This window comes from Mercenaria mercenaria, chromosome 18 (genome assembly GCF_021730395.1).
Source record: "Mercenaria mercenaria strain notata chromosome 18, MADL_Memer_1, whole genome shotgun sequence".
Classification (NCBI taxonomy): Eukaryota; Metazoa; Mollusca; class Bivalvia; order Venerida; family Veneridae; genus Mercenaria; species Mercenaria mercenaria.
Genome location: NC_069378.1, coordinates 45939680 through 45964806, shown reverse-complemented (window position 1 = coordinate 45964806; position 25127 = coordinate 45939680). Strand labels below are relative to the sequence as shown.

The window sequence follows — 25127 nt, the reverse complement described above, 5'->3', positions numbered from 1 at the left end:
CCGTGTTAAGCCCGTTTTATCCGAAGTCGACAAGTTCTCGACAGCCAATAAAACGTTGTTTGAGTGTTATGTTATTTTTAGACTGGGAAATGAGCTTTGTAAGGCAACGTTTTGATTGGATAATATGGCATTAGCAATTTCAATTAGATACTGTTGCGTTTTCAAACGTTCATGAAAAATGCTATTTTCCCACAAAAAAGTTCTTGTTTTTGTGTAATTTAGGGCCGAACATGTTGACATTTGTAGGTACTCTCCCATGCATCGGTCGAATATTACAATACATCGTGTGAAGGTACTCAACGTTGGTAAAGGAGCGTGATTTGTAGGAAGAAAATGTATATTTAATGGTGAATGATAAAGACATTTGTAGGCCATAATGATGGTTAAATATCTAAGGGTGGACGATTCAATTATTTGTAGAGGAAAATTATATTTTCCGCATTACTGACAATTACAGGAAGAAAATGTTAATTTGTACTATCATTCAAAGGTAGACGATATTGGCGTTGGTAGAAACAATATGCTGTATATTTCATGGAGCACGATATTGACATTTATAGGAAGAAAATGACGGATCGCATCCAACCCAATCCGTGAATCTGTGACAGGGGCATAGAGGAAGAACTTCTTATTTAGATTATTTTAGAGTTCTCGATATTCACATTTTTAGGAAGAAAACGTTACTTTGCAGATATTCAAGTGGAATTAATTGACTTTTATATGTAGTTAATAATATTTTTTATATTTTAGGGTGGACGATATTGATGTTCTTTCGAAACCGAACATACCTATGAGGATTATAAGCAATGGTTTTGTAGCATGGATGCCAGGTATTATACAAAAATGTATACAAGGGTACCACTTTAACTAAGATGTTGTTTCCGGTTCGAGCGGGTTTATATCACATGCGCGTAATATGATTCGGTGTATCGAAATCCATCAGAGCGGAATACGGCCAATGACGAATTTATGTTATACTGATCCTTCTTTTTTATAATATTATGTTTAAATCCGAAATAATCTAATAATCTTTATAAATAGAAAGGTTTTCTTCAGCAAGAGATGGGTAAAATTATATCAGCTATCGTATTATATAATACGTGAACTAGTTAAATCACCCAGGCCGGTGACTAAAATCAAGATTTGCAAATCCATTTCAGCTGGAATTTTCACGACCTACTGCGAGAGTGATGTAACTTATTGGCCTTTAGACACACAAAAATGTGACATCATCCTTAGTTCCTGGGGATATACAGCTCGTGAAGTAGAACTAGTATTTGATGACGACGTAATAGTGACGTCATTTTATCAAGGTATAGTCAGAACGTTTTAATCCACTTATATTTATTAAAAGTGATTTGCCTTAGGGTGGAAGTCAATTTAATGATTTTCAAAACAAATGAATCTTCTCTGCCTTAACAGTACATGAAATTCAAAATATTCTTCAGAGTATTTGCGTTATGATCAAGTTTACTCAGTTACTAATTTTAGCTGTGGTGATGAAATGCATTGCGATATAATTCCAAGAGTATTATTAAAGATATATTATGTCCAAATCTCATATTTGAAAATGTAAGAACAAAATATTAGATAATTATGTAAACACAAAATAAACATATTTGTATTCATAAATAGTAATATGTCAGGTTAAAAACTACGAACAAATGTACAATTAGACCAGGTAATTCCATTATACTGTTTAAACAAATGATTATCACTATAGTATGACATGACATTTATTGATGACTGTAACTCTACATAAAAAGTTTGTTTGTAGACAAATAATTAACCAAAGGTTACAAACCCATATGTTAATACAGTAATACTATGCAGTCATGCAAAATTTGAATAGTACAGTCTTGTGCAGTACATATAGTATTAATGAATAAATGATTCATATATTTACATGTAAACTGAAATGTATATCTTTTCGAGAAAATTGTGAGCTGTGACATGTAAACTGTTAACATGCATTAAATATAGTACATGTATATGCATTTGCCAAACGCTGTTGATCAAAATCATTGTATACTTCGTAGAAAGTTATTCAACTGTCAAAGATTTTTCAGTTGATAACAACATATTTAGCCAGGTTAAATATATTTTCGAGATTTATATGGATTTTTGACCTTTAGCCTGCTGGCAATAAAGTGATTCTGCCTTCGCGACATGTGCAGACAACGATCAGCCTGCACGTCCGTGTATATTCAGTCTGTAAATTTTCAGTGAACGACCCTTTGGATGATAAGTGGTGCTAACTAAGATAAATGATGGACTAGTCCATTTTAGAAGTTTATCAGGGTGAAGGTTAATGATAATATAAGTAGCTAAAAGATGAGACTATTGCATCCTTTTGTTTCAGAGAATGGTGAATGGGAATTTATAGGTAACACGTCATCAAGTGTCGTCATAAGGAGAGAATTACAAAGCTTCAGTCGTCTGATATTCACGCTGTCTTTCAGGAGAAGACCACTCTTCCACCTATTGAATACTCTCTTCCCAGTAGTACTAATGGGATTCCTAACGGTATGATGTTTTCAAGTCGCACTTTATGTCATCAAGGCGAACATCGGCAAATTACGTAATCTCCATATGCGATTCGGCATTTTCCGGAAAGTCCCGTGCGCGTTCAGCTACTTTTACATGCGAGGAATGTCGAACTGCATAACGAGAGCACGGAAATTGCCAATTGTCATTACGGATCCACTACCTTTAAATGTTGCCATTTCATGTTTTGATACCTCTACATTCTAATAAAATCTTATATGTTCCACTGTGCTCCTTTGCGTGCTACGCACTAAAACTTTTCAGAAATTACAGACAGTTGAAAAACGTCATTGCAATTGAATACATGTATCATTACGTAAACACCAGTATCTCCTATCAATATTGTTAATAAAAGCCTCGTGTCAGAGCAGCATACCTGAAACTAAAATGCGGAAGACTGTTAAAATTTGTTTATATAACGGTACTATATTGACAAGCTTTAATCAGTTTGATAAAAAATATTGTCATGCTTCTTTTACTACATACTTTGGCGGTTTGGGGAAATATAAGCCTTTTGTCGTCATTTTTGAAATTCTTCGTAACATAACTTAGGCTATTCCCTGTCTGGTTATTAATAGATATATTCATAATTTCTGTCATATCTATTATTAAGATGTTATCAATACAAAATGAAATGACTGTACAGATGTAATTAACAGGACCTGTGACAGTCATAATAATGTTTCTGTTTATTTACAGGTAGCAATATTCAAGCTAAGCCCGGAGTCAGGGGAGCGGGTTGGACTGGCACTGACTATATTACTGGCATATGCTGTTTATCTGGGTCTTATATCTGAGAGCATACCACAGACGTCATTGACAGCAAGTTTACTGTGTGAGTTGTATATTTGTAAAGACAGTAATTATCATTACATTGTTCAGACCACCAACTTTGAATCACTTGTTATCGAAATTTAAAATGCTTTCCTTACAGGAAACAAAGAGATGACTCACTATGTCCATGCGGAGCGCTTTATAGAAGGTTGCGTTCTTTGAAAGTGGTTTTTCCTAGTTGTCATTTGTCCTTGCCTTCTAAGTAAAGTGGATTTTCCTTGGAGTCCACTCAGAACCTAAATATTGGGTGAAGATATATGCATGGGTTTCCTAACATATTGTCGCTGGGAAATTGCAATAATTATGACCTACACTGTGTCAGCGTTACTTAAACCCATGGAAATGAGGTATTTGTAAAAGATTATTAGACCCCTACTGGCCCTACTGGTTGAAAACCAGTTTCGGGGACTATAGGAATGCGATTTTCCGTCATTCCGTCATTCCGTCCGTCCTTCCGTCCGTCCGTCCGCAATTTCGTGACTGGTCCATAACTCTATCATCCATGAAGGAATTTTAATATTACTTGACACAAATGTTCCCCATGATGAGTCGACGTATCAAGCGCAAAAGTAGGACCCCTAGCTCAAAGGTCAAGGTCACAATTTGAGGTCAAAGGTCAACATGGCTTTTTTTCCTGTCCGGTCCATAACTCTGCCATCCATGAAGGGATTTTAATATTACTTGGCACAAATGTTCCCCATGATGAGACAACTTGTCATGCGCAAAACACGGACCCCTAGCTCAAAGGTCAAGGTCGCACTTGGCAGTCAAATGTTAACATGGCTTGAATGGGGTCTGTTTCGTGTCCGGTCCATAACTCTGTCATTAATGAAGGAATTTTAATATTACTTGGCACAAATGTTCGCCATGATGAGACGACTTGTCATGCGCAAAGCCTGGACCCCAAGGTCAAGGTCACAATGGGGGGGGGGGGGGGGGCAAATGTCAACAGGATCCTGTCCGGTCCATAACGCTGCCATCCGTGAAGGGATTTCAATATTACTTGGCACAAATGTTTCCCATGATGAGACAATGTGTCATACGCAAATTCCAGACTGCTAGCTCAAAGGTCAAGGTCACAATTGGAGGTCAAATGTCAATTTTTTTTTCCTGTTCGGTCCAGAACTCTGTCATCCATCCAAGTGATTTTAATATTTCTTGGCATAAATATTTCCCATGATAGGATGACCTGTCATGCGCAACACCCAGAACCCTAGCTTAAAGGTAAAGGTCACACTTGGAGGTCAAAGATCAATAGGATTTTTTTCCTGTCAATAACTCAACAATCCTTAAAGGGATTTTAATATTACTTGGCACAAATGTTCACCACTATGAGACGGAGTGTCTTGTGCAAGAACCAGGTCCCTTGGTCTAAGGTTAAGGTCACACTTAGAGGCCAAAGGTCAGATACAAGAATGCCTTTGTCTGGAGCATTTCTTCTTCTTGCATGGAGGGATTTTGATGTAACATGGCACAAATGTTCACTACTATGAGGCGGATTGTCACGCGCAAGAACCAGGTCCCTATATCTAAAGTCAAGGTCACACTTAGAGGTCAAAGATCAAATTCAAGAATGACGTTGTCCAGAGCATTTCGTCTTTTTGCATGGAGGGATTTTGATGTAACTTGGCACAAATTTCACCAACATGAGGCACACTTGTTTTTAGAATTACGTCCCTTTGTTGTTACTATAAATAGATTATATTTTAACTTCTTTATTACTGGCCGTAGGGGAAAATCAAGACCATTTTTCTTTGGTACAACATGCATGTTACATCCATTTTTTTTTGTTTAGGATTAATTTCCCTTTGTTGTTACTATAAATAACTTATATGATAACTTTTTTATAATCGGCCAAAAAATCCATATGAAAACAACTGTAGATTTTTATATATGCAAAATTTTAATCCAAGTGTTTTGTTAAAACATATTGTATATATAGTACAATATTGTTTATACATCTTTGACAGATATCAGTTCATTATGTTACACTGCAGTAGAGAAAATTAGGTGCCTTCCAGAAGGGAAGTTTGTATTGCATGGCAATACTTCATTCACTTGTTTATATAAGGAATAACAGTAGTAAGTTAACTGCACCGATACCAGCAGTCTCCACTGTTCAGTTACACTTTCTCCACATTAATCATACGTGAAGATTCAGATTTACTGTTCATCTGTCAAATCGTCCTGAAGAACTTTTCTTTCCCTTGGAGACGTAGAGAAAGTATGATATCAAGATAGAGTAATGTAAATTAATCCTGCAAAGAATCACTTCAGACGTCAGATACATATCATGATGATATAATAGTCTTTTATTTTAGAATTCATTTGTAATTTGGTTTTAGAGTAACACATTTCATATATGTACATTCCATATTCTTCAATGAACTAAATTGCAGCAGTAAGTACTTCCCCTGACCTTGATTATATACATGTGTAACTGATCCATAGGGACCTACACTTTGTCAGGGTCAATCAATTGATTCACCTGGATGGAGCAAACTGATCGTTTCTTGATCTGACTCATTTACTTATTTCAGTTCACGACGATGATGAAAAGTCGAAAGTACGATGTTGAAAAGGCGAAACAACGAAACCAGGATGGTGAAATGTCGAAAGTACGATGCTGAAAGTACGAAAGAATTTCGACTTTTCACCATCGTAGTCTCGTTGTTTCGACTTGTCAACATCGTACTTTCGACTTTTTAATTTTTCACCATCTTTGTTTCGTTATTACGAGTTTTCATTTTTTCCAGCTCACAGAAAAGGGCGATGGCCCTAACGGGACATCGTAAAAATACATATGATATTGCCACTGTGAAATATCAGACATATTTCACTCTTATTATTCAATGCCACACTATAAAAGCATGTTCTCTTAAATGTCATTAGCGAAATACAGCAAAATTTATACGTAACTGTATCGTGGTAATTTAAATTTGTCATACTGTGACACTCAATCGTACTTTTATATTGTTCATTTCATGTGCAGTTGCATATATAGCGTGGTTTAGGCTGGTTTTTAGTATGCTTCATTCATTTCTATAATTCCTGTTATTTTTTATTTTTCATATGAAGCCACATACCTAGCATCAATACTTCTTCTGCAGACGTTAGCAGTCCTGCTCACAGTCATTTACCTTGATATCTACTTTACACCGGAAGAACATCCAGTCCCTCGATGGTTACAGTTTATGACGTCATCATGTCTCGCGAAAGTCATTTGCAAAGAATGTTGCTGCCGCAAAAGCAGTACAACTATTGTACTGCCTCGGAAGATGGAAGCTAAAAATAGCAAAACTGATGACCAAACTAAAGGTGACATAAAAGAAGCTTGGACAAACGAGGAGGAAACTAAAGTTTACAAAAGGAGATACTCTTGGAAGGAAATCGCCCTGATGCTGGACAAATGTACTATGTATATCTATTTAATATGTGTTACCGGATTCACAATAACTTGTTTTACTCTCATGGTTCGTCATTACAATTCGTCATATATGACGATGTAATAGATGAAAGAAAAATATCGTCACTTCAGTGCCAAAAGTGCGTTTTAGCTTTCTTTATAAATATCAATGCAGTTATCAAGATCGATGAATCATTTGCCCCTCATCGATATAAGTTAAAAACCTTACATGGGTGTAGAATTCGTCATGAGAGGAACCTATCCAGCCGGGTCACGGTCGGTTGGTGGTTCTACCAAGGTGCCTGCCGTTGCCTGAAGTAATTTCCAGAGTGACACATGGGGTCTTACTACGCCATCAAAAGCTGGAATGATCCCCATATGACCTACATTTGTCAGTGAAACTTAAACCCAGCAAAAATGTCATTAGCCACATTTTAAGCTTATGTGGCTTATATGTTTCACTTTGGGTTTAAATTATTGCTTGTCCTCCGTTTAGTAAAACAACTAAACTCCGTTGAGATTTATTTGTTATCAGATCAACGTTTGCCACTTTCAGTAGAAATTATGCATGTTCTTGAATATCACAAGTCTTTAGATCAAAATATCTCACATGATGAATGATTTTGATAAATTATTGAATGTTGTCTTTAATTTCTTGCTGATGCGGGAATATTCAATGTCCATGTCAATTTAGCAAGAACAGTGTGTGTCTGATGTCTTCTTTAAGATGATCATGATTTATGTATTTTTGATGAATTGATAAATCTTTATTGCAACAACATATCCTAAGTGTCAAGCTCAAGTTATCTTAATGATAAAAGGTTAATGAAACTGTTGCAGACTGAGCCGGGTCTAAATTATATTTAGTAAAATATTTTTTTGCATCAATCCCACGTTTGATAACCGCTCTCAATATTCATGTACGTTAATAACGGTTAAAGTCTACTTCCTCGCTTACTTCTCGCCGCTTCGGATTCACAATCCCGGGTAGGATGTAGACCTGTTTAATATTGCAATATAGGACTGCACGATGGCTAACTGGAACACATTTTAAAAGACAAAATTAAAGTGTGAAGCTTAGATTTATATACGGTAATCAATCGAGTTGCTATAATTTCATTTATAGTTAATTTAAGAATGTACGAGCGAATTTTTTCTAACGTTAAGAATTTTTTCATACCCTGTGAGCTTGAAGAACATTAGTTTCTAAGACAAACAAGAGCAGAAAAAACATAGGTCACCGAACTCGTTTTAATTTTATAGGGTACTTTCTTCACCCACTGTTTACGCATTTCTGAAATTTTGTAAATTTGAAAAAATATTGGTACTTTATAAAACATATAATATCCTACTTAATCTTATAGGGATTTCAGGTCTTACAGGTTAATATGAATATATGGTGATGCCAGTATAATATAAGCATAAATGTCACTAACAATTCTCTTTAATTTTTACATGTTGACATAATTACCCCACCCACTTTATTTTCAATGGAAAAAACGTATTTAGATCTACAAAAAAAATTCTGACGTTAAGATTTTCAAAATATTTTGCAGCATTAATGGCACACAAAAATGCTTCAAAATGGAAAGAAAAAAAGTTGGGGTCACCGTGCATCTAAGAGATTTATTAAGAAACAGCTGTTAAAAAATGGTGAATTTTGACATTTTTTGTTCTTTTTGTTTTTATTTATATTTTCTAGATAATATAAAGTGCTATCTTGAAAACTTTTGTTTTATTTAAAGCTTAACATTATATGTATCGGTCAGAAAAATATCAAAACCAAACTTGATCTACTTTAATAGATATTTGAAATTACCTACCCCTACCCCATTGTAAATCTTGAATCAATTTTTGGCAAATGCAAGCCAAAAATAAGGGTGAAAAATTTTTTTTCGCAAAAAGCATAATATATTTGGTTAAATGGTACATTATTAGCCATATTTTAATTACTTAGCATTAATTTTTGGCAAAACTTTTGTTAGAAAGCAATATTCGAAGAAACATTTTTCAAAATGGCGGATATCCTGAAAAAAAACGCTCGTACATCCTTAAGCTGATGAAATTGTTTAGAGCTGTTGCACATTCATTGGTAAAAAAATTATACCAAATTTATGCTTTTATAAATTTTAAATAAAATTTAAAAACAATAATGTATTCCTCATTTCATGGCAATTAGAGATGTCCTTTCATGATTTTATAGTGAAAAATAGCGAATAGCTAAGTTTTAGTTTACTCGAACAAACACAAAAAAATGCGTGTTATCTCATTCCCTATTCTATTAAAACATTTACGCGTCTTTTTCGAAAAGAAATTTCTAATTGTTTATATTAAGTGATACTGTTTTATTTTCATCCCTGGTGGCACGGTAATTCATATATTATTCATTATAATCTTTGATTGCATGTACGATAGTAATACTGTTGATAATTACAATCCTTTTTGATGAATGTTGAAACATGAAAACAGTATCTGAAAGGCAATTAATGAGGCCAGATGAAGAGAAACAAATCAGTCACAGTTAAAATCAAAGCGTGCTTATATTGCATTTACTCTAAATATTGACAATGTATGAACCTTAGATGTGACATTATTTACAAAAACGTTTACTAAACGATCACATCATTAATTGACGAAAGCAGCCGTGCCGATAGCAAAAATACGATGGACCAGGTATAAGTTTGCTTTACTTTGTCATGAACACAAGGATACATGTTAGACATACCGCTTTAATGTCCGATTTCAAAATGGCTGATGGTCGTTGTAACAGCTTTGTTTAAAACAATTGAAAGTGATTGTGCAATCCATGCATTTATATGTGCAAGGAAAAAACTTTTATTATGTGTACTGGGGTATAAGGTAGTATATGCATATATCGACAATAAGAAAAATACTGATTTTTTTTGCAAAGGGAGGTAGCTTTTAAACGGGGGGTATACGGTAATATTTATAAAACTTTAAAATGTACCGGTATGTAAGCATCATGAATAATGTCTTGCTGTATTGTTTGGGCCAGACCCATTGAAGGCTTATATTACATTTGCACAATAAATAGCATTCTGTAAAATTTCAAAGGTCCGCAACTTCTAAAGCGGGCAAGGTACATTCATTTCCTGGCAATATGTGCAAGTCATTTCATAGTGATACATTTATAAGTTTGGGCAAAATCCCTTGAAAACTGTAAGAGGAATTTTTCGGAGAGATATTTCGGGACGGACGGACAGACAACAATAAACCCAACACCCACCCAAAATTTATCGTGTAACATAATAAATAAATACTGTTCATAGTATACTTCATTCTAGGAGACTAAAAGAATTTGGATTTTTTTTCGAATGAATCTTGCTATAAATTCAGATGTTGTTTCTGAATAGCAATTTTCATTTGGGAATCCGTAGATTCAATGAAAATGTAAAGTTTACAATCATGACTTTTTGTTGTTGAAATAAAAGCTTTACAAAAAAAAATCTGTGAAATTTTGAATATGCCAAGTTAAATGCATGAATTTAAATTTTCACTTTAAAATAATATGTATATATGGGCATTCAGCTTCAAAATGCCATTCAACAAAAGTGGGTAGGTCCATTAGAAGAAAATGGATAAAAAAACTGAAATCATGATGCCTTTATAAAACATTTATTGTTGATGTTCAAATTGACATGCTGGTGAAATAACTACCGTTGCGCTATTCGGGTCAAAACAGTTATGAAGTCATTCCTTACAATGCAAGTCTATATAAAATATAATAGCAGTGTTTGATCTACTACGATAGTCGCTTAATGATTTTATTATAAGTCGCGAAAACATGCAACAATATGTAAAGTTTAAAGAGGGAAGTGGAATATGATATCGTACAACAATTTTCAGGCGTTATCCTAACACGTCATACGAGGGTCTGGTAAGCAAAGATATGAACACTTCGTATAAACGACGTCAAAGCAAAGCACTATACAATATGACTATATATTTTAGTTCCTTGGTCGAAGTAAGAAATAATCTATATCTTTTAATTGACAAAGCTGATAAAATATGAGAAATAGTGATTTGTTGAATAGTTTAAAGGGTATTATTTCTTCGTCCAAGATTTTCATTTGTTTCCATTTAGATTACGGTCAGGTTGGATACCATAGAATTTTTTTCAATTATCTTTTGGCATATTTATTATTTGATTGTCATTATTTAAAATATAATGATGACAATGTTTTCTTGAAAATAAGAGGTTGTAGAACTTACATCAGAAAAATACATGTGCCAGAATTTTGCACAGGGGAACATGTTTTGATACAAAATTTACAGAATTGTAGAAATTTATAAAACTCAAACTACCATGTCCAGAAAATTATCGGTTATTGAAGGTAAAGTATACAGTTAAAAATGTAAGTGTGGACACCATGTCTTATTTGCTATCATAACTCGTTGTGATGTATTAAAGTTACACATTATTTGAAAACAGTATTAATTCGTTTTAATAACATCGTAAAATCTCTTCTCTAAATAATGAAATAATTGAATATCATGTTTAAATATTCTATCGTAATATGCTTTCAATATCTCATGGAGAGGCGTATCAGGTATTAAATAAATAATTCGAATCATTACGAAGTACACTACTACAAACATTTTAGGAAAATGTAAATACCAGCCAACGTCATTAATGGTAAGTGTAAGAAAACACTGGCTGGTAAGTATCAAGTTAAACGGTAGAAAAGATTTATCTTATGGTCTCTAACAAATTTTTACAATATCAAAGATTGTTTCGCAGACATTTTAGCAAATAAATTGTTTGCATATTAGTGACCCGAACCCTTGCATTACATAAAAGGGCACCACTTGACCGTAAAGAATTAAAGAGGAATTGAAACTCCTGCCAATTCGAACCATACTGCAGACCCACTGAAGTATGGTTCAAAGTATGGCTGAGACTACTGTTTAAACATTTAGTGGAGCGAACACACAGAGGGACACCGGTAATATATATCAATAGTATATAATGGACATTTCGCTTCAATACGACCAAATTACTATAACATCTAATCGATCGAACTCGATCCTTTTATTAAAATAATGTGTTACATATTAATCATGTTGCGGAAATGGTAAAATTATGGAGTATGAAAAAAAGAGATTAACGTTTCTTTTTATATTATCTATCCCATTAGCCTCGTTCGGCATAAAATGTAAACCTCTCACGCATAATGTAGAAAAAGTATATATGAATTATAACCGAAACTGTAAAGATTTAGAAAATCAATGAATATCAAAACTTTATCAAAATTTATCAGTCAGATGACCATGCCTACACATCAGATATTGGATGTACAGATCATTTAAAACAATGTGGAAGTTGAGCAGATTGATAGGAACTTGTAGCGCCTCCGTGGTTGAATGGTTCAGGTCGCTGACTTTAAATCACTTGTCGGTTCGAGCGTCGCTCGGGGCGTTGAATTCTTCATGTGAGGAAGCCATCCAACTGACTTACGAAAGGTCGTGGGTCTACTCGGGTGCCCGCTCGTGATGAAATAATGCACGGTGGGACACTTAAGGTCTTCCCCCACTGCCAAAAGATGGAAAGTCGCCGTATAACCTAAAGTTGAATCGGTGCGATTTTAAACTCAACAAAAACAAAATAGTTTGAGCATGTGAATTATTTGATATGAACGGATCAATTAGTAATCAAGAAAATAGTGACATTGCACTTAACTGTCATGCCATAGTAAAACGATAAATCTGTTTACCAATATCAAATATGATATTCGTAAAACGTGTTATTGCCTGACTAACGCATTTATTCAGATTGCTTTTACCATTAATTTAATCGACTTTGGTAAATTTTACTATTTGTCTTCTGTATCAATAATTCCATGACTTTTTTTTATAAAAACCAGAAATAAAGTAAATTGAGTATAAAAATTATCGTTAAAGCCCTTCACTGAATTGATAGATCTAATTATGTGATCTAATTATGTACGCATTCTTACGGAGGCTAACATATATCAGTGCCGATGCGTTAAGGCTTAGTTTCAGTCTTTGCGTACATACCGCATATTTATGCAATTCAATGACGCGATAAACGCGGAGGTTTTGCGCTATATTCACATTTCATATGGCAAATCATTTTTTTTACATTTGCCGTTTGCAATTGCTGCTCGGTAAAATATATCTGTTATAGTCTGCTTTTATTCAAGCAAGAAATATCCTTTTTATTTTTTATTTTGTTGCTCGCTATGCTTGCTAAAATTATTCAGACATTTTTGATGAGAACTATCAAACAAGGTCAGTTAATTTAACTAATTACGGTTAATTGATCTGTTCTTCGCAAGTAAGTGACAACTGTTGGTGAAGGACGAATAACTTTAAATGCTATGGCTACGGAGAACACGTGCCTTGCCCGGGGGCAAAACATAGGTTATCTTATTTTTATCAATGCACGAGTGCAACTTGGTATTCAAATACCTAACCGACTCTGTACTATTAGATTTTTGTTATCAACCTGCGCTAGTGCTCTTTACGGTTCATACACTAAATACTAACCTCAAAACAAAGGAGATATGCGGTAAGGTAATGATATATAAGGCGATTTTAATTACCGCTGTATAAAAGAATAGCGTTCCCTATTGACTATCTTAATGTTCTTTTTACAAAAAATGTAAGCAATAAATTTAAACAATAACAATGAAATGTCGTGGTAGAATTTCAAATTTGAAAGTAAATCTTAATAATGGGCTATAGTCGAAATGTATATCGGATCATTTCAGAAGTTTAAAACTATTAATTCACTAACTGGAGGATTGTGCTATCCTTTCGTCTTTGAAAACCAGTAAAGCATACAAATTTTAGCAGTTCAAATTCCTTCTAGGGCTTGTCTAATATAAACTGAAGTTTACTTTCCTAAATCAGTGGAATAAATAATATGAGCCGCACCATGAGAAAACCAACACAGTACATTTGCGTCTAGCATGGATCCAGACCAGCCTGCGCATAAATGCCCTATGTTGATTTTTCATGGCGCGGATCATATTTTTGAAAAAGTGTTGTCAAGGTCATTGCATTCCTTTCCGCGGATATTCACCTTTTTGTTCTATGCTTAAAGGTCAACATTCGGTACATTTCGTGTGAGAGGGTACGCAAAAAGTGTGCGGTAGCACTTTAGTTAGCAGACAAAAGATTGAACACTGTTTCGAGCCGTGTAAAACCGTGCCTGTTCCCTGTGGTCGTCTTTTTTCACTCCATTTTGTTAATTGTAACTCTGAAATAATTTTGTCTGCGATGAATGTTGTCAGTATGAAACGGTCATGGAGGGAAACGTACGTCAAAAATATGAAGATATGTCTATTAATTATCGGTCATGTGGACGGCGAGTAAACATTTATGAATAATTGATTACTCAAATTTTTCTTGGTTTATATTATCATACAGAAATATTGTTTACAATCCACTTCGTAACAAATATATCAATATTGTCATGAGTTGCGTAAAATAATTGTATATATATGTACCTGTTATTAGCTATCGGATATTTCAGTCGCATTTTGTTTTCCGATAATACTTTAGAAGAACAGGATTGGAAGAACTAGATACTACAAACATCAGTGTTTGAAAAAGAAATTGGTCTACACTTATTAGAAGCAAAATGAATTGTGTGGACTATCTATCTGTCATACTTCGTTTACTAACTCTGATCTTATTTCATGCGTGTCTTTGCACTTAGTTAATTTATTCCCACGTGAAAGCAACTGGATGCTTTTTTAAGACACTAAATAATATATTGAATGAAAATCGTGATCTGTGTACAAAAAGTATTCAGGCGTATTCTTTTAAACTATTGATTTTCATTTTTATAATCGCTGACAATAAATATCGGACGATTAGATCTTCCGAAGTATTTAAAAATGATAATACGTGTTTATAGTTATGAAACTGATATAAGAGAGGATATATATTGAGTCATTGTTTGTGATTTTTTTTTATCTGGAAAAGGTAAGATTTTTAGTTAAAAAATCATGAATATTTTCTATATTAAATTTAACTGAGGTATCGTTATTTTTATGAAATGCAGATTTAATATTTTTTTAAATGTTTATTTCATAATTTGTGCATTGAATTTTTGATATTTTTTTTTAAGAAGCTTATTTATATCTATCTATCTAGCTATCTATCAAACTATTTACTTGTTTATTTACAAACATCATTATGTCTTGATAATTGACTGCCTCTGTACGTGTATGCATTTAAGATCACATAAAGGAAAGGTCCGATATTCTATTTTTCTCTTGAATTTTGTACAAATTTAAATCATTAAAGAAAGAAACTTAACACTTAATCTTATTTTACCACATAAGTAATATTTTTAATTTTTTTTGCACTATGCTTCGTTAGTTTAAATACAATAAACCTTGTAAGTTCGGCTAATTTTATAAAATATTTTCGTCAGGAAAAGAAGATCCTCTCACTTTTGTCCCATTTCTGTCATTTAATCTTTGACCATGATACAAATATCGATACAAAAACTCTACTTTATTTAATATAACTATAACGACTCCTTAGACGCCATCCTGTACGAAATTTACGTACGCTGTAAAATACCTGTATTTGTATTCAAAATAACGGTCATGATTATTTCAAATTTGCACCCGTAGATTTTATATAACAAGACTGAATTTACAGCACTAGATATCAACTTACAGCTGTAAAACGACTGTATAATAGTTCGAGATATGCAAATGAGCTTCAGCTGTAAAAACAGTTACAGCTGTAAAAATGCCTAAAACAGTTACAGCTGTAAAAATGGAAAGGTTACAGCTGTAAAAATGCCTAAAAGTTACAACTGTAGAACTATTATATGTGTGAGCATTATTTAAATGGACGAAAGCAGAGATACAAAAAGTTTTAAGATGAATTGCAATTATTTAGATAGAGTAGCAATTATTATAGAAATGGCAAAATAAATGATCTAGTAAGTAAAGAACAATATGTACTACGTTTAAGTTATAGCAATTGCAAAATTGAAGTGTAGGATAGAATTTAAAAGTAGAAACTATGTAGATCTTGTTTATAAAACTTTCTCTGACATGATAACACATGACGATCTTGTAACTATTTCTTCTAAAGTTATCGTCTTTTTTTAAATATATTGTAAATAGTTGATGCATGTACTTATACATGTCCTTTTACAACTACAATTGATAACTAAACATTTGTTCTTACTCTATACCGCTTTAAATTTCAATACTTTAGAAGATGAGATGTTTGTGTGAATTTAAGTTATATCTCGCTAAAATGCATTAAAGACGGCTGACAATATTCATGTTTCCCTCCAAAAATGTAACAGCTGTAACTTTAAGACGTGACCATTTTACAGCTGTAACTTTCAACAGTAAAATTTTTACAATTTTTGAGACCTTCATATTTTGCACATCTCGTTTCAACTACTTTTCTCATCATTTTTACAGAAGTTTTAAAAGCTGCAAAACAGGTTCTAATTTCGCACAGGATGTCATAGTTTGTACCATTTATCAGTCAATATTTCAACAGGAAATTTTGCTTGTTTTAAAACAAAACATGAAGCAAACATTTCTTTCTGATTTTATGTAATAAACAATTTATTGAATGGCAACCTGCATCATTAAACAAAGATATTCGCCATCTATCTTTTGGACATCCGATAAAAGTTTTAACTATTGATGGTGAGTCAAGAACTGTGGCCAACTACTTTTGACTCTTAACCGTAACGCATATATTGTTACATGACGTCTTTTATCTATCAACGGTCCTTAGTTTGTACTATTGGCCTGTCTTTAGTTCAAATTTGGTTTTGGAGCATCAAATGCTTTGAAGTTCATTTCCGGTTTTTGTCCTTTTACCATACATATCTCGAATTTTAGTTACACCAGTTTCTCAATGCCCCAACTATATTCATGAAATTGAAGTTTTGACCTAATTATCAAAACTCCGTTTTGATCGAGACACTTTCCAAACTGGTTGTAAATTTCATTTTGCCATTTAATCTAAGTTGTAATTAAAGTTGACAAGTGCATTCAAGATCTCATAGAAATTTACGTATCTTTACAATGTAAAGAATATGACATAAATTGTCAAAAAATATTATATCATTTTTTGCATCAAGTTTCAATATAATTGAAATATCTTGATTTATCAAAAGATCTCAACTTCAACAACTGGAGAAAGATCTAGAACACTAAGATTCACTAAGATTTCCACTTCAGCCACTAGAGAAACTTTTTCAGAACACAGTGAAATCATTAATATTCTTTTGAGACGAAATTTCGTTGACATAATGCTTTTGTCAATCAGCGAAATAAAATTCCAACGAAAAATAAAGTGTCCATACATTTTCTCTTCAAAGTTAGAATTGATCAAATGATATCAGCGTCAAACAGCCATTTTGTCAAAAACAATGGCGTTTAATGAACATGGAATTACTTTTTAACCATTTCACATAACACTTTCATTGTTTTTTTTTTTGTTTTTTTTTTAAAGAAAAAAACATCAATCAAACAAAAAATATTAATAACATGTATTAAAGTCATTCTAAAACTGATTGTAAAATGTTCATTTGTTAAATTTTCAATGTGCAGGCGAAGCTGATATTGACTATACTTTGTTTTCAAGAATTATTCTGTATTCAATATGCACACAGAAATAATTCAAACAACATTAAATCGTCGAAATAATATTCACTTTAAATTTCCTCAAACAAAAAAGAGAATTTTTTTTTTGGATTTAACGTCTCACCGACACATGATAGGTCATATGGCGACTTTCCAGCTTTAATGGTGGAGGAGGACCCCGAGCGGGCACCTGGGTAGAACCACCGACCTTCCGTAAGCCAGCTGGATGGCTTCCTCACTTGAAGAATTCAACGCCCCGAATGAGGCTTGAACCCACATCGATGAGGGGCAAGTGATTTGAAGTCAGTGACATTAACCACTCGGCCACGGAGGCCCCCCAAGAGAAATGTTAAGAAGTTTTAAATTATATACAATATATTACGTAAGGAGAGAATGGAAGACCTAAACTTTATTCTGTTAGTTTGAATAATTAAGAATCATTAGAATGGTAAATTTACATAAACGTGACAAATTGTCAAATAAAATACGTAAGCGTAACAGTTTACCAAATTCCTCTAAACTCCGTACCAAACACGGTATAATTTTACCTAGATTTGAATTGTAGTGCACACTGTCTTTAACAGAGCATGATATGGTGGAATTCGTCACGTAGGGTGACAATTAATATGCATGCCAAGTTGAAAATTGAATATTGTTCATAATAAAGATTATCAGTTCAGATTCCTAATATTTGATATTAAATTTTATATTTCAGGCTATAAATACCGACTACGTCTGGTCAATTAACATTTTTGTAACTATAAAGCAATCATAACGCGCTACAGGACTAACTTTTTCCCGGGATGGAGCATTCAATTTCGACGCTTTTGTCAAAACGATTTTTCATGGGGGTATGAATTCACAGTAGATCGAATGTGGCCGGTTAAGCACCCTGGTTATGTAGCAATTATACCTTAAAGATTCAGTCTGTTTAATAAATGTCGCTGCTTCAATAGCCGCTAATAATTGCACACAATACGAGCCACACTGTGAATTAATTACTGATAGTTCTGTTTAAGGGTAATTGATAAATTCACATGTACACGTAAGCATCATTGCATTTTATCTACATTTTAGGACCAACAGCGTAGAATTGTGACAAACAGGAAGATATGACAACGTCAAATTTGTGGTTCACCCTTCATCTTCTACTCATTGGTAAGTATGTATTCTAGCTTCGCAATGAATTTATTAAGTATGTTGTGCACTAATTTGAAAAGTTTTCCTTTCGGCTTGCAAATTGCTAGTTGTCTTAAGTAATTTCCTACATATACTTAAGATAATGCTTTTGCATGTGTCAGCATATTTTTTAAAAAAAAAAAAAAAAAAAAAAAAAAAAAAAACACATATTAGACGTTAAAAAAATTGTTTTTTATTTATAAAATAAGTGTTTAATATCAGCACTTTTGATACGTTTTTGACGTTTGTATATGTCTTTTATTAAAACATTTTAGTTGTAAAGTAGCATGGTATTAATAATTTTAGTCAAATTCCGCTCGGACGCTTGAATTACCCCTAAAATGAGTTTCTTTTTAAGCACATGTGTTTCATATTGATACTACAATTACGATTTTTGTATCCTACAGTGAATACGTATCCAACTAGATCTTTCAATTACATTAATTACAAATTGAACAGAACATTGATTTCTGTAGAACACAAATTTGAAATTAATTAAATACATTAATTTGATTTCCATTCCTGTTATTTTGAGATTGGAAATTGATATGTATCGATATTACTGTGACAAATAAAGGTTGCCTTGTTTACGACTGTCTACGCTCGAGTCTTATTTTAATTATGCTATAAAAGTGGAGTTTGAGTATCTATGAATAACTTTATATGAAACATGATTGGAAATGTATGTAGAGATAAATAAAAGATTCTGATTGTATAATCTGTAGAACATGCGTGGTATATTCAGTGAGGCGACTGTGATTGTAATAATTGTATTGTGTTTCTCAAACAAAACATGTTAAATTTCTTAATGATGTATCTGAACAATATTTAAGTAGCTCTAAACTTGCACTAACATTTTTGAAAGAAACTTGATGTCAACCAAAACATAGGACAACATGGTCTATTATCTTTCTTGACTTGTCTCAGTCAAACTGGGACTTAGTTGTGACACTGATTGCTTGTAAAGGATCTTACCATGAATTTGAACTGATAAGAGAATAATGATGGAATTTGCATTATATCTGGAAGTATGCAAACGCTGTTATAATTTGAGCCGCGCCATGAGAAAGCCAACATAGTGGCTTTACGACCAGCATGTATCCAGACCAGCCTGCGTATCCGCGCAGTCTGGTCAGGATCAATGCTGTTCGCTTTCAAAGCCTATTGCAATTAGAGAAACCATTAGCGAACAGCATGGATCCTGACCAGACTGGATCCATGCTGGTTTTTACATGGCGCGGCTCATTTATTTGTTTCATAATCAATGTAAAAAACTTAACAGAGATAGAAAAATCTTCGATTGTAAGTAATTAAAAGCGGATGACTTAGTTTCAAAAACTCAAATGTGTGTTCTGTAATCCTTAATTGTTGACAGATTGTAACACTTTGTAAATGATAAAGGAAATTTAAAACTGGCACTGAAGGGAACTTGAGCAATACAATCATATTTCAAGAACATTATTAACATACATTCGGAAATGCACGTTTCGAGGTTTGACCTAATATCATATAATCATAATTTATGTCTTAGATATTCACACTGAAAAGAGTTTAACGTGGAAATATAGACGGAACGTGTTTCATACAATATTGATTTAATAATCAGTATTAGAATTACAAAATGATTACCACGCATCACTTGAACAAAAATTGTTAATCAAACATCATGATCATGCATAAGGCTAGATACGAGCTATTTTCTTATCACTAAACATATTGATTTCATAATTCACGATTTGTTATTCAGACAACGCTTACAACCTAAGTAAACAACTCTTAAAGTCTCATAAATCAATTTTTGGCAGCAGTTAAAGAATCTTGAATAAAGAGGCGCATTCCTGTAAATATTGTTCAGCATCAGTTGCAAGAAAACACGTTTATTTGTATGACACGTAAAAGTAACGACATTTCTAAGTTTGTAAAATTGTTTATTTCAACTGATGACAAATTGCTGACAACTATTGTCATGGCATGTGAGAAGTGGTCTCCGAAATTAGACACTCGCGCCGGTTCATACCATACGGTCAGTACTACAAAATATTTACATTTGCCCTATTCTTTTCCATTGAAAATTGTGACGTTCATTTCGTATGAACAGCTAAAGGAAAGGCGTAAAAGTTACGTCAACGCTTCTTAGAGATAACGGGCCGCTGTTTTGACGACGTCCGCGCCGTATAGTCCGGGAGAACGTTTCTTAGATGACGTCGCAGTACTTCCGTCTGTTGAACAGAACAGAATGGCCGGGAAGCTAATTTTAATGTTGAATGCAACAAAATGCGTGTAATTTATAATTTAATCTTTTTTACAAATAGAAAGGAAATATAATGTAAATATAGGAAATGAAACATTTTTTTCGGTGTTTATGCGAAATGAACGACAGAATATGATCGGCAAATCCATGAATCGGGCTAAATCATTTTAAATGTTTTTGCACTATATTAATAGTTAATATCTTTGACATATTTGCTAAAAGAATGTAACACATTATAAACAATACAAAAATATATACATGTTATTTTGAAATTAAACAAAAATACAACAGCATAATCAAAAATGAAATACCTAAATATAGAGCAACTTGCACACTACAACATTTACACATTATATAAGACTCCACATATAAATCGCCAGTCTACAGTTCGTGTATTTTGTACTTTATACCCGGTCTGTATCAATACATGATAACTAGGCTAATACATGTAACAAAAAAAAACAACAAAAAAAACCCCAAAAACAAGCAAATAAAGTTAATTACATAAAGCAATTCTTGAATGCATTTTTGGTCAATTGTCAAAACTAATAGTTTAGAATATTAACTAATGACCGGCACGTCTTTGAATGAATATATCATATTTTACTTTGTAGAAATTGCCTTCACTAAGAGAATCAATTCTTTAACATACGTTCCAGACCAATACTTTAAACTAATGTCAAATAGAACAAATTAGCAGTTAATTAGAAATATAAACATCTGTTAAATGTAACGTTTGCACAGTTCTTTCAGTGTTTGCAAATTATTCAAAATTGGGGGAGTATGATGAATTTATGTTATTTTGTGACTGCAAATCAAGGGATACTTTGCGAAAGACGTCTAAGTGTCACTTATACGCACTTAGAACTCTTTCGCATTAACTCATCAGTTTAATGTTTATAAAGGTAAAATAGAGACACAGTCGACAGCAAGACGGCCATTGAACGTAGTACTCTAATCTTACGTTTCCGTTAGATCCTAAAATTATAATGATCGTGTATGTGTAAGTGTATGTGTGTGCGCGCGTGTGTGTTTGTGTTTTCGGGGTTAACGTCTTTTTATACAATTTCTTTCATTCATATTTGTAAATGAAGGTATCGTCTTGTTGCTGTAAGCATATTTCCCAAACTTATAGTGTTGCATGGCTGGAGAATAACGCCATAAACAGATACACCACCGTGTTACACTATACTAACACTGGACTGACTAGTCCTAGCACTATCCTCCTAATGCTAAGGGCCAAGCGAGGAAGCTACTAGTACCATTTTACGTCTCTTGTAACATGCGGCTAGATAGAACCCACGTCCTCTTGCAGCCGAAGCGGGCACTCTACCGAAGTTGTTCTTAATACATGGAATACACGATTCATCGTACATGCATATAAAACCTTTACTTACCCGGTCAGCTATCCATGATATTTGTTAAAAAATAGATGCATCTATATTTTTATTATTATGTACCATCCATTATATATGTTCATTGTTATACGTGATATAAAAGCTACAAAACGGTGATAAACCTTTAGCTTGTTGAATTTCTAAAATGGTTTGGTCCATTATTGAATCTGGGTAATTACCATTTATAATTCGAAGGGTTAAAGGTTACGAGTATATGTACAAAACACTAGCTATTTATACCGTCCTATTCCGAGACAAGCCCACAAATAAACCTGCGTTCACTTTGTAAACATAAAAGTCACAGAGTGTGTTTAAAGTAAGTAATTCATGAAGAACGCCTCAATTTTATCCATCACTTGTCAGAAAGATTGGCAGCTTCATGGAATCAACCGGAAAATGAATTTAAAACTTTAAAGTGAGAAAAGTGATCACTTTAGTTTAAAGAAAAATCGTTTCCTCGATCCGAGGTGTATACGATGCATTCAATGCATTCAAAATACGCACTGGATTAAGTTATGGATATATACTATTAGTAAATTAATTAGGCTCGACTTCGGTGAAAACTCAAAGCGTATTTGAACCACTCTTGATTCTATTTCCTGGAAAGACATGTACTGTTGTCTTATAAAAGGACTGTAGGACCCCCAAATGTAAAAATGGTCACATATGTAAAAATGGTAACAAATGTAAAATAATTTTACCGTATATGTAAAAACTTTCTACAAATGTAAAACCGAGTTGTTTTAAATGTAAAAACGTTGCTGGTGACATATGTAATAAAAAAGCGTCACAAATGTAAAAACAAAATTATGGTCACATATGTAAAATCAGTTTCCTACAAATGTAAAACCCAATTTTTGCAGTCACCCTGTGATGTCTTCTGTATGAAAAAAATGCGCTTTTTATTTTCTAAAACAATAAATTTAGTAATATTTCTATTATCTGAAAAAAAAAATATATATATATATATATATAACATGAAATGTTAACGATTCTGAGGTGAGGCTTACCCTGAAAGAGAAACAGGAAAAATAGAAAAAAGACAAAAAAAAAAAAAAAAAAAAAAAGCATTTGCTTCAACATTTCAAGATATCGATGCTTACCACTGAGCTATCAAGACTGACAAAATCATTGTTATGTATTTACATGATTTATAGTACTTCTTATATGTCGAGTAAAGATTAAAAAATATGTGCATCACTACGAAGTTAAGAGACTTTGGCAGTAATCCCTAGGTGAAATGACAGGCACCGTGCCGCTCATTGTTTTAAAGCGAAAATCTGTTATATGTCACATATTTGATATAAGTCAAAACTAAGACAAGACTGCCTAAGATATTTCTATTTTTATTTGATGAACATGCAAAGACAGAAACTTAAGTCGGTTAAGTCGGGTCCTAAGTCCAAGACTAAGTCAAAACTAAGATTTGTTGACGAATACGGCCAGAAAATGTATATATAAGGATTGTCAAAATACGATAGCGATTGCTTTGAATACCAACATAATAATGTCTTATTTTCACTGTCTTTCAACAGATTTCCTCACTATATCATACAGGTTGTTGTCAACTGTACCTTAAAGCAATTGTATGTTAATCTGATACCCCACAACCCATTAGATCTTCATGTACATTTTACGGATGTCTTTAACTCAATCTACTGTGACTAAATTATGAAGACTTGGCGTTGGCGTCACAATTATTTTGTTTATACCTTTGCTTGTTTGCCTTTTTTCAGCAGTATTTCAGTCATGTAACGGCGGGCAGTTAACCTAACCAGTGTTCCTGGATTCTTACCAGTACAAACCTGTTCTCCGAAGGTAACTACCATCTTCCCCAAATGAATCAGAGGTAGAGGACGAATGGTTTCAGTTACAATGTCTTTTATCAAATCGTCACGGAGAACATACGCCACGCCCTACATATCGCACCTGTCTCCACGTTGGAATACCACGCCCTACATATCGCACCTGTCTCCACGTTGGAATAATAGTCATTTACCGATTCCCCAGATCGGTTTTCTCACTTGTGAAGAATAGGGTCTTGCTCAGAACTGACAATTTCATATGAAAGATATAGCCAGGACAATGTCTGTTTTGACCTTCAGTGTGATATTGACCTCTGACCTGCCTCTTGCGCACGACACACCTACTCATCATTGTGAACACCTGTTTTTTTTAATCTTTCAAAGAAGCTATGTCCCGGACAAGTCAGACGAACAGACACTTGCGCGGATGGGTGCACATACTAAAACCGAACCGCCATTATGACAACTAAGTTGAGCTACCGCAAGCAGGCTCGACAAAAATGTAAATACGTTTTGTCCACCTATAATACATAACAACTATTAAGTGATACAATACAAGTTATGACTGTAAAGAATAATGAAGGGAGACGTCCGCATAGCTATATTTTTGACGTCTCACGAAGTTCTAGTTGCCCATGATCATTGCGTAACATCTAACGAAAACTAAATTCATAATTATGCAAAGGGCCTGCCCCATGATCGAAAAGACATACATACCTTTAATATACACTTTCCAACTGCATGTGCACGAATATGACGCGAAAATTGCTTTTCGCTTCCTTTCAAGTGCTTCCTAAAGGGAAACGGTGTACACAGATCCATAACAAACACAGGCTCAATGTAAACATAAGCTGTATTTCACACCAAAGAAGTAGCATGATCCTTGTGGTGCTATTTTTCGAAAAAAAAAAACAAACAAAAAACACATCTATAACCACACTCCACCCCAACCCCACCACCTTCCCCCGTCTATGCAATTTACCTGTATTCGCCACTAGGAGCATTGTCTTCTATATTTTATGCAGAATGAACATACAAACTGAGGAACGGGCAAGCCCGTTATTAACCGACACGCGCGCA

At 33.6% G+C, this 25127-nt stretch overlaps 2 protein-coding genes across 5 annotated transcripts in view; both read left to right on the top strand.

Moving 5' to 3' along the window:
* The window catches only part of LOC123538533 (neuronal acetylcholine receptor subunit alpha-3-like), a 69160-nt gene extending 59052 nt beyond the window's left edge, over positions 1-10108 (top strand). Inside the window, exons 5-9 of one of the 2 annotated variants that reach the window (XM_045322693.2) lie at positions 751-830; positions 1161-1313; positions 2363-2526; positions 3247-3382; positions 6460-10108. In XM_045322693.2, coding sequence (XP_045178628.2) covers positions 751-830; positions 1161-1313; positions 2363-2526; positions 3247-3382; positions 6460-6890 — 964 coding nt within the window. In that variant the 3' untranslated portion in view covers positions 6891-10108. The remainder of the gene's footprint in view (positions 1-750; positions 831-1160; positions 1314-2362; positions 2527-3246; positions 3383-6459) is intronic. The other variant, XM_053529445.1, reaches the window with a different exon arrangement.
* A 4218-nt stretch (positions 10109-14326) lies between these two features.
* Positions 14327-25127, top strand: part of LOC123538338 (acetylcholine receptor subunit beta-like) — a 37467-nt gene continuing 26666 nt past the window's right edge. The window contains exons 1-2 of one of the 3 annotated variants that reach the window (XM_045322361.2): positions 14327-14764; positions 18493-18573. In XM_045322361.2, coding sequence (XP_045178296.2) covers positions 18528-18573 — 46 coding nt within the window. In that variant the 5' untranslated portion in view covers positions 14327-14764; positions 18493-18527. The remainder of the gene's footprint in view (positions 14765-18492; positions 18574-25127) is intronic. The other 2 variants (XM_045322360.2, XM_045322359.2) reach the window with 2 other exon arrangements.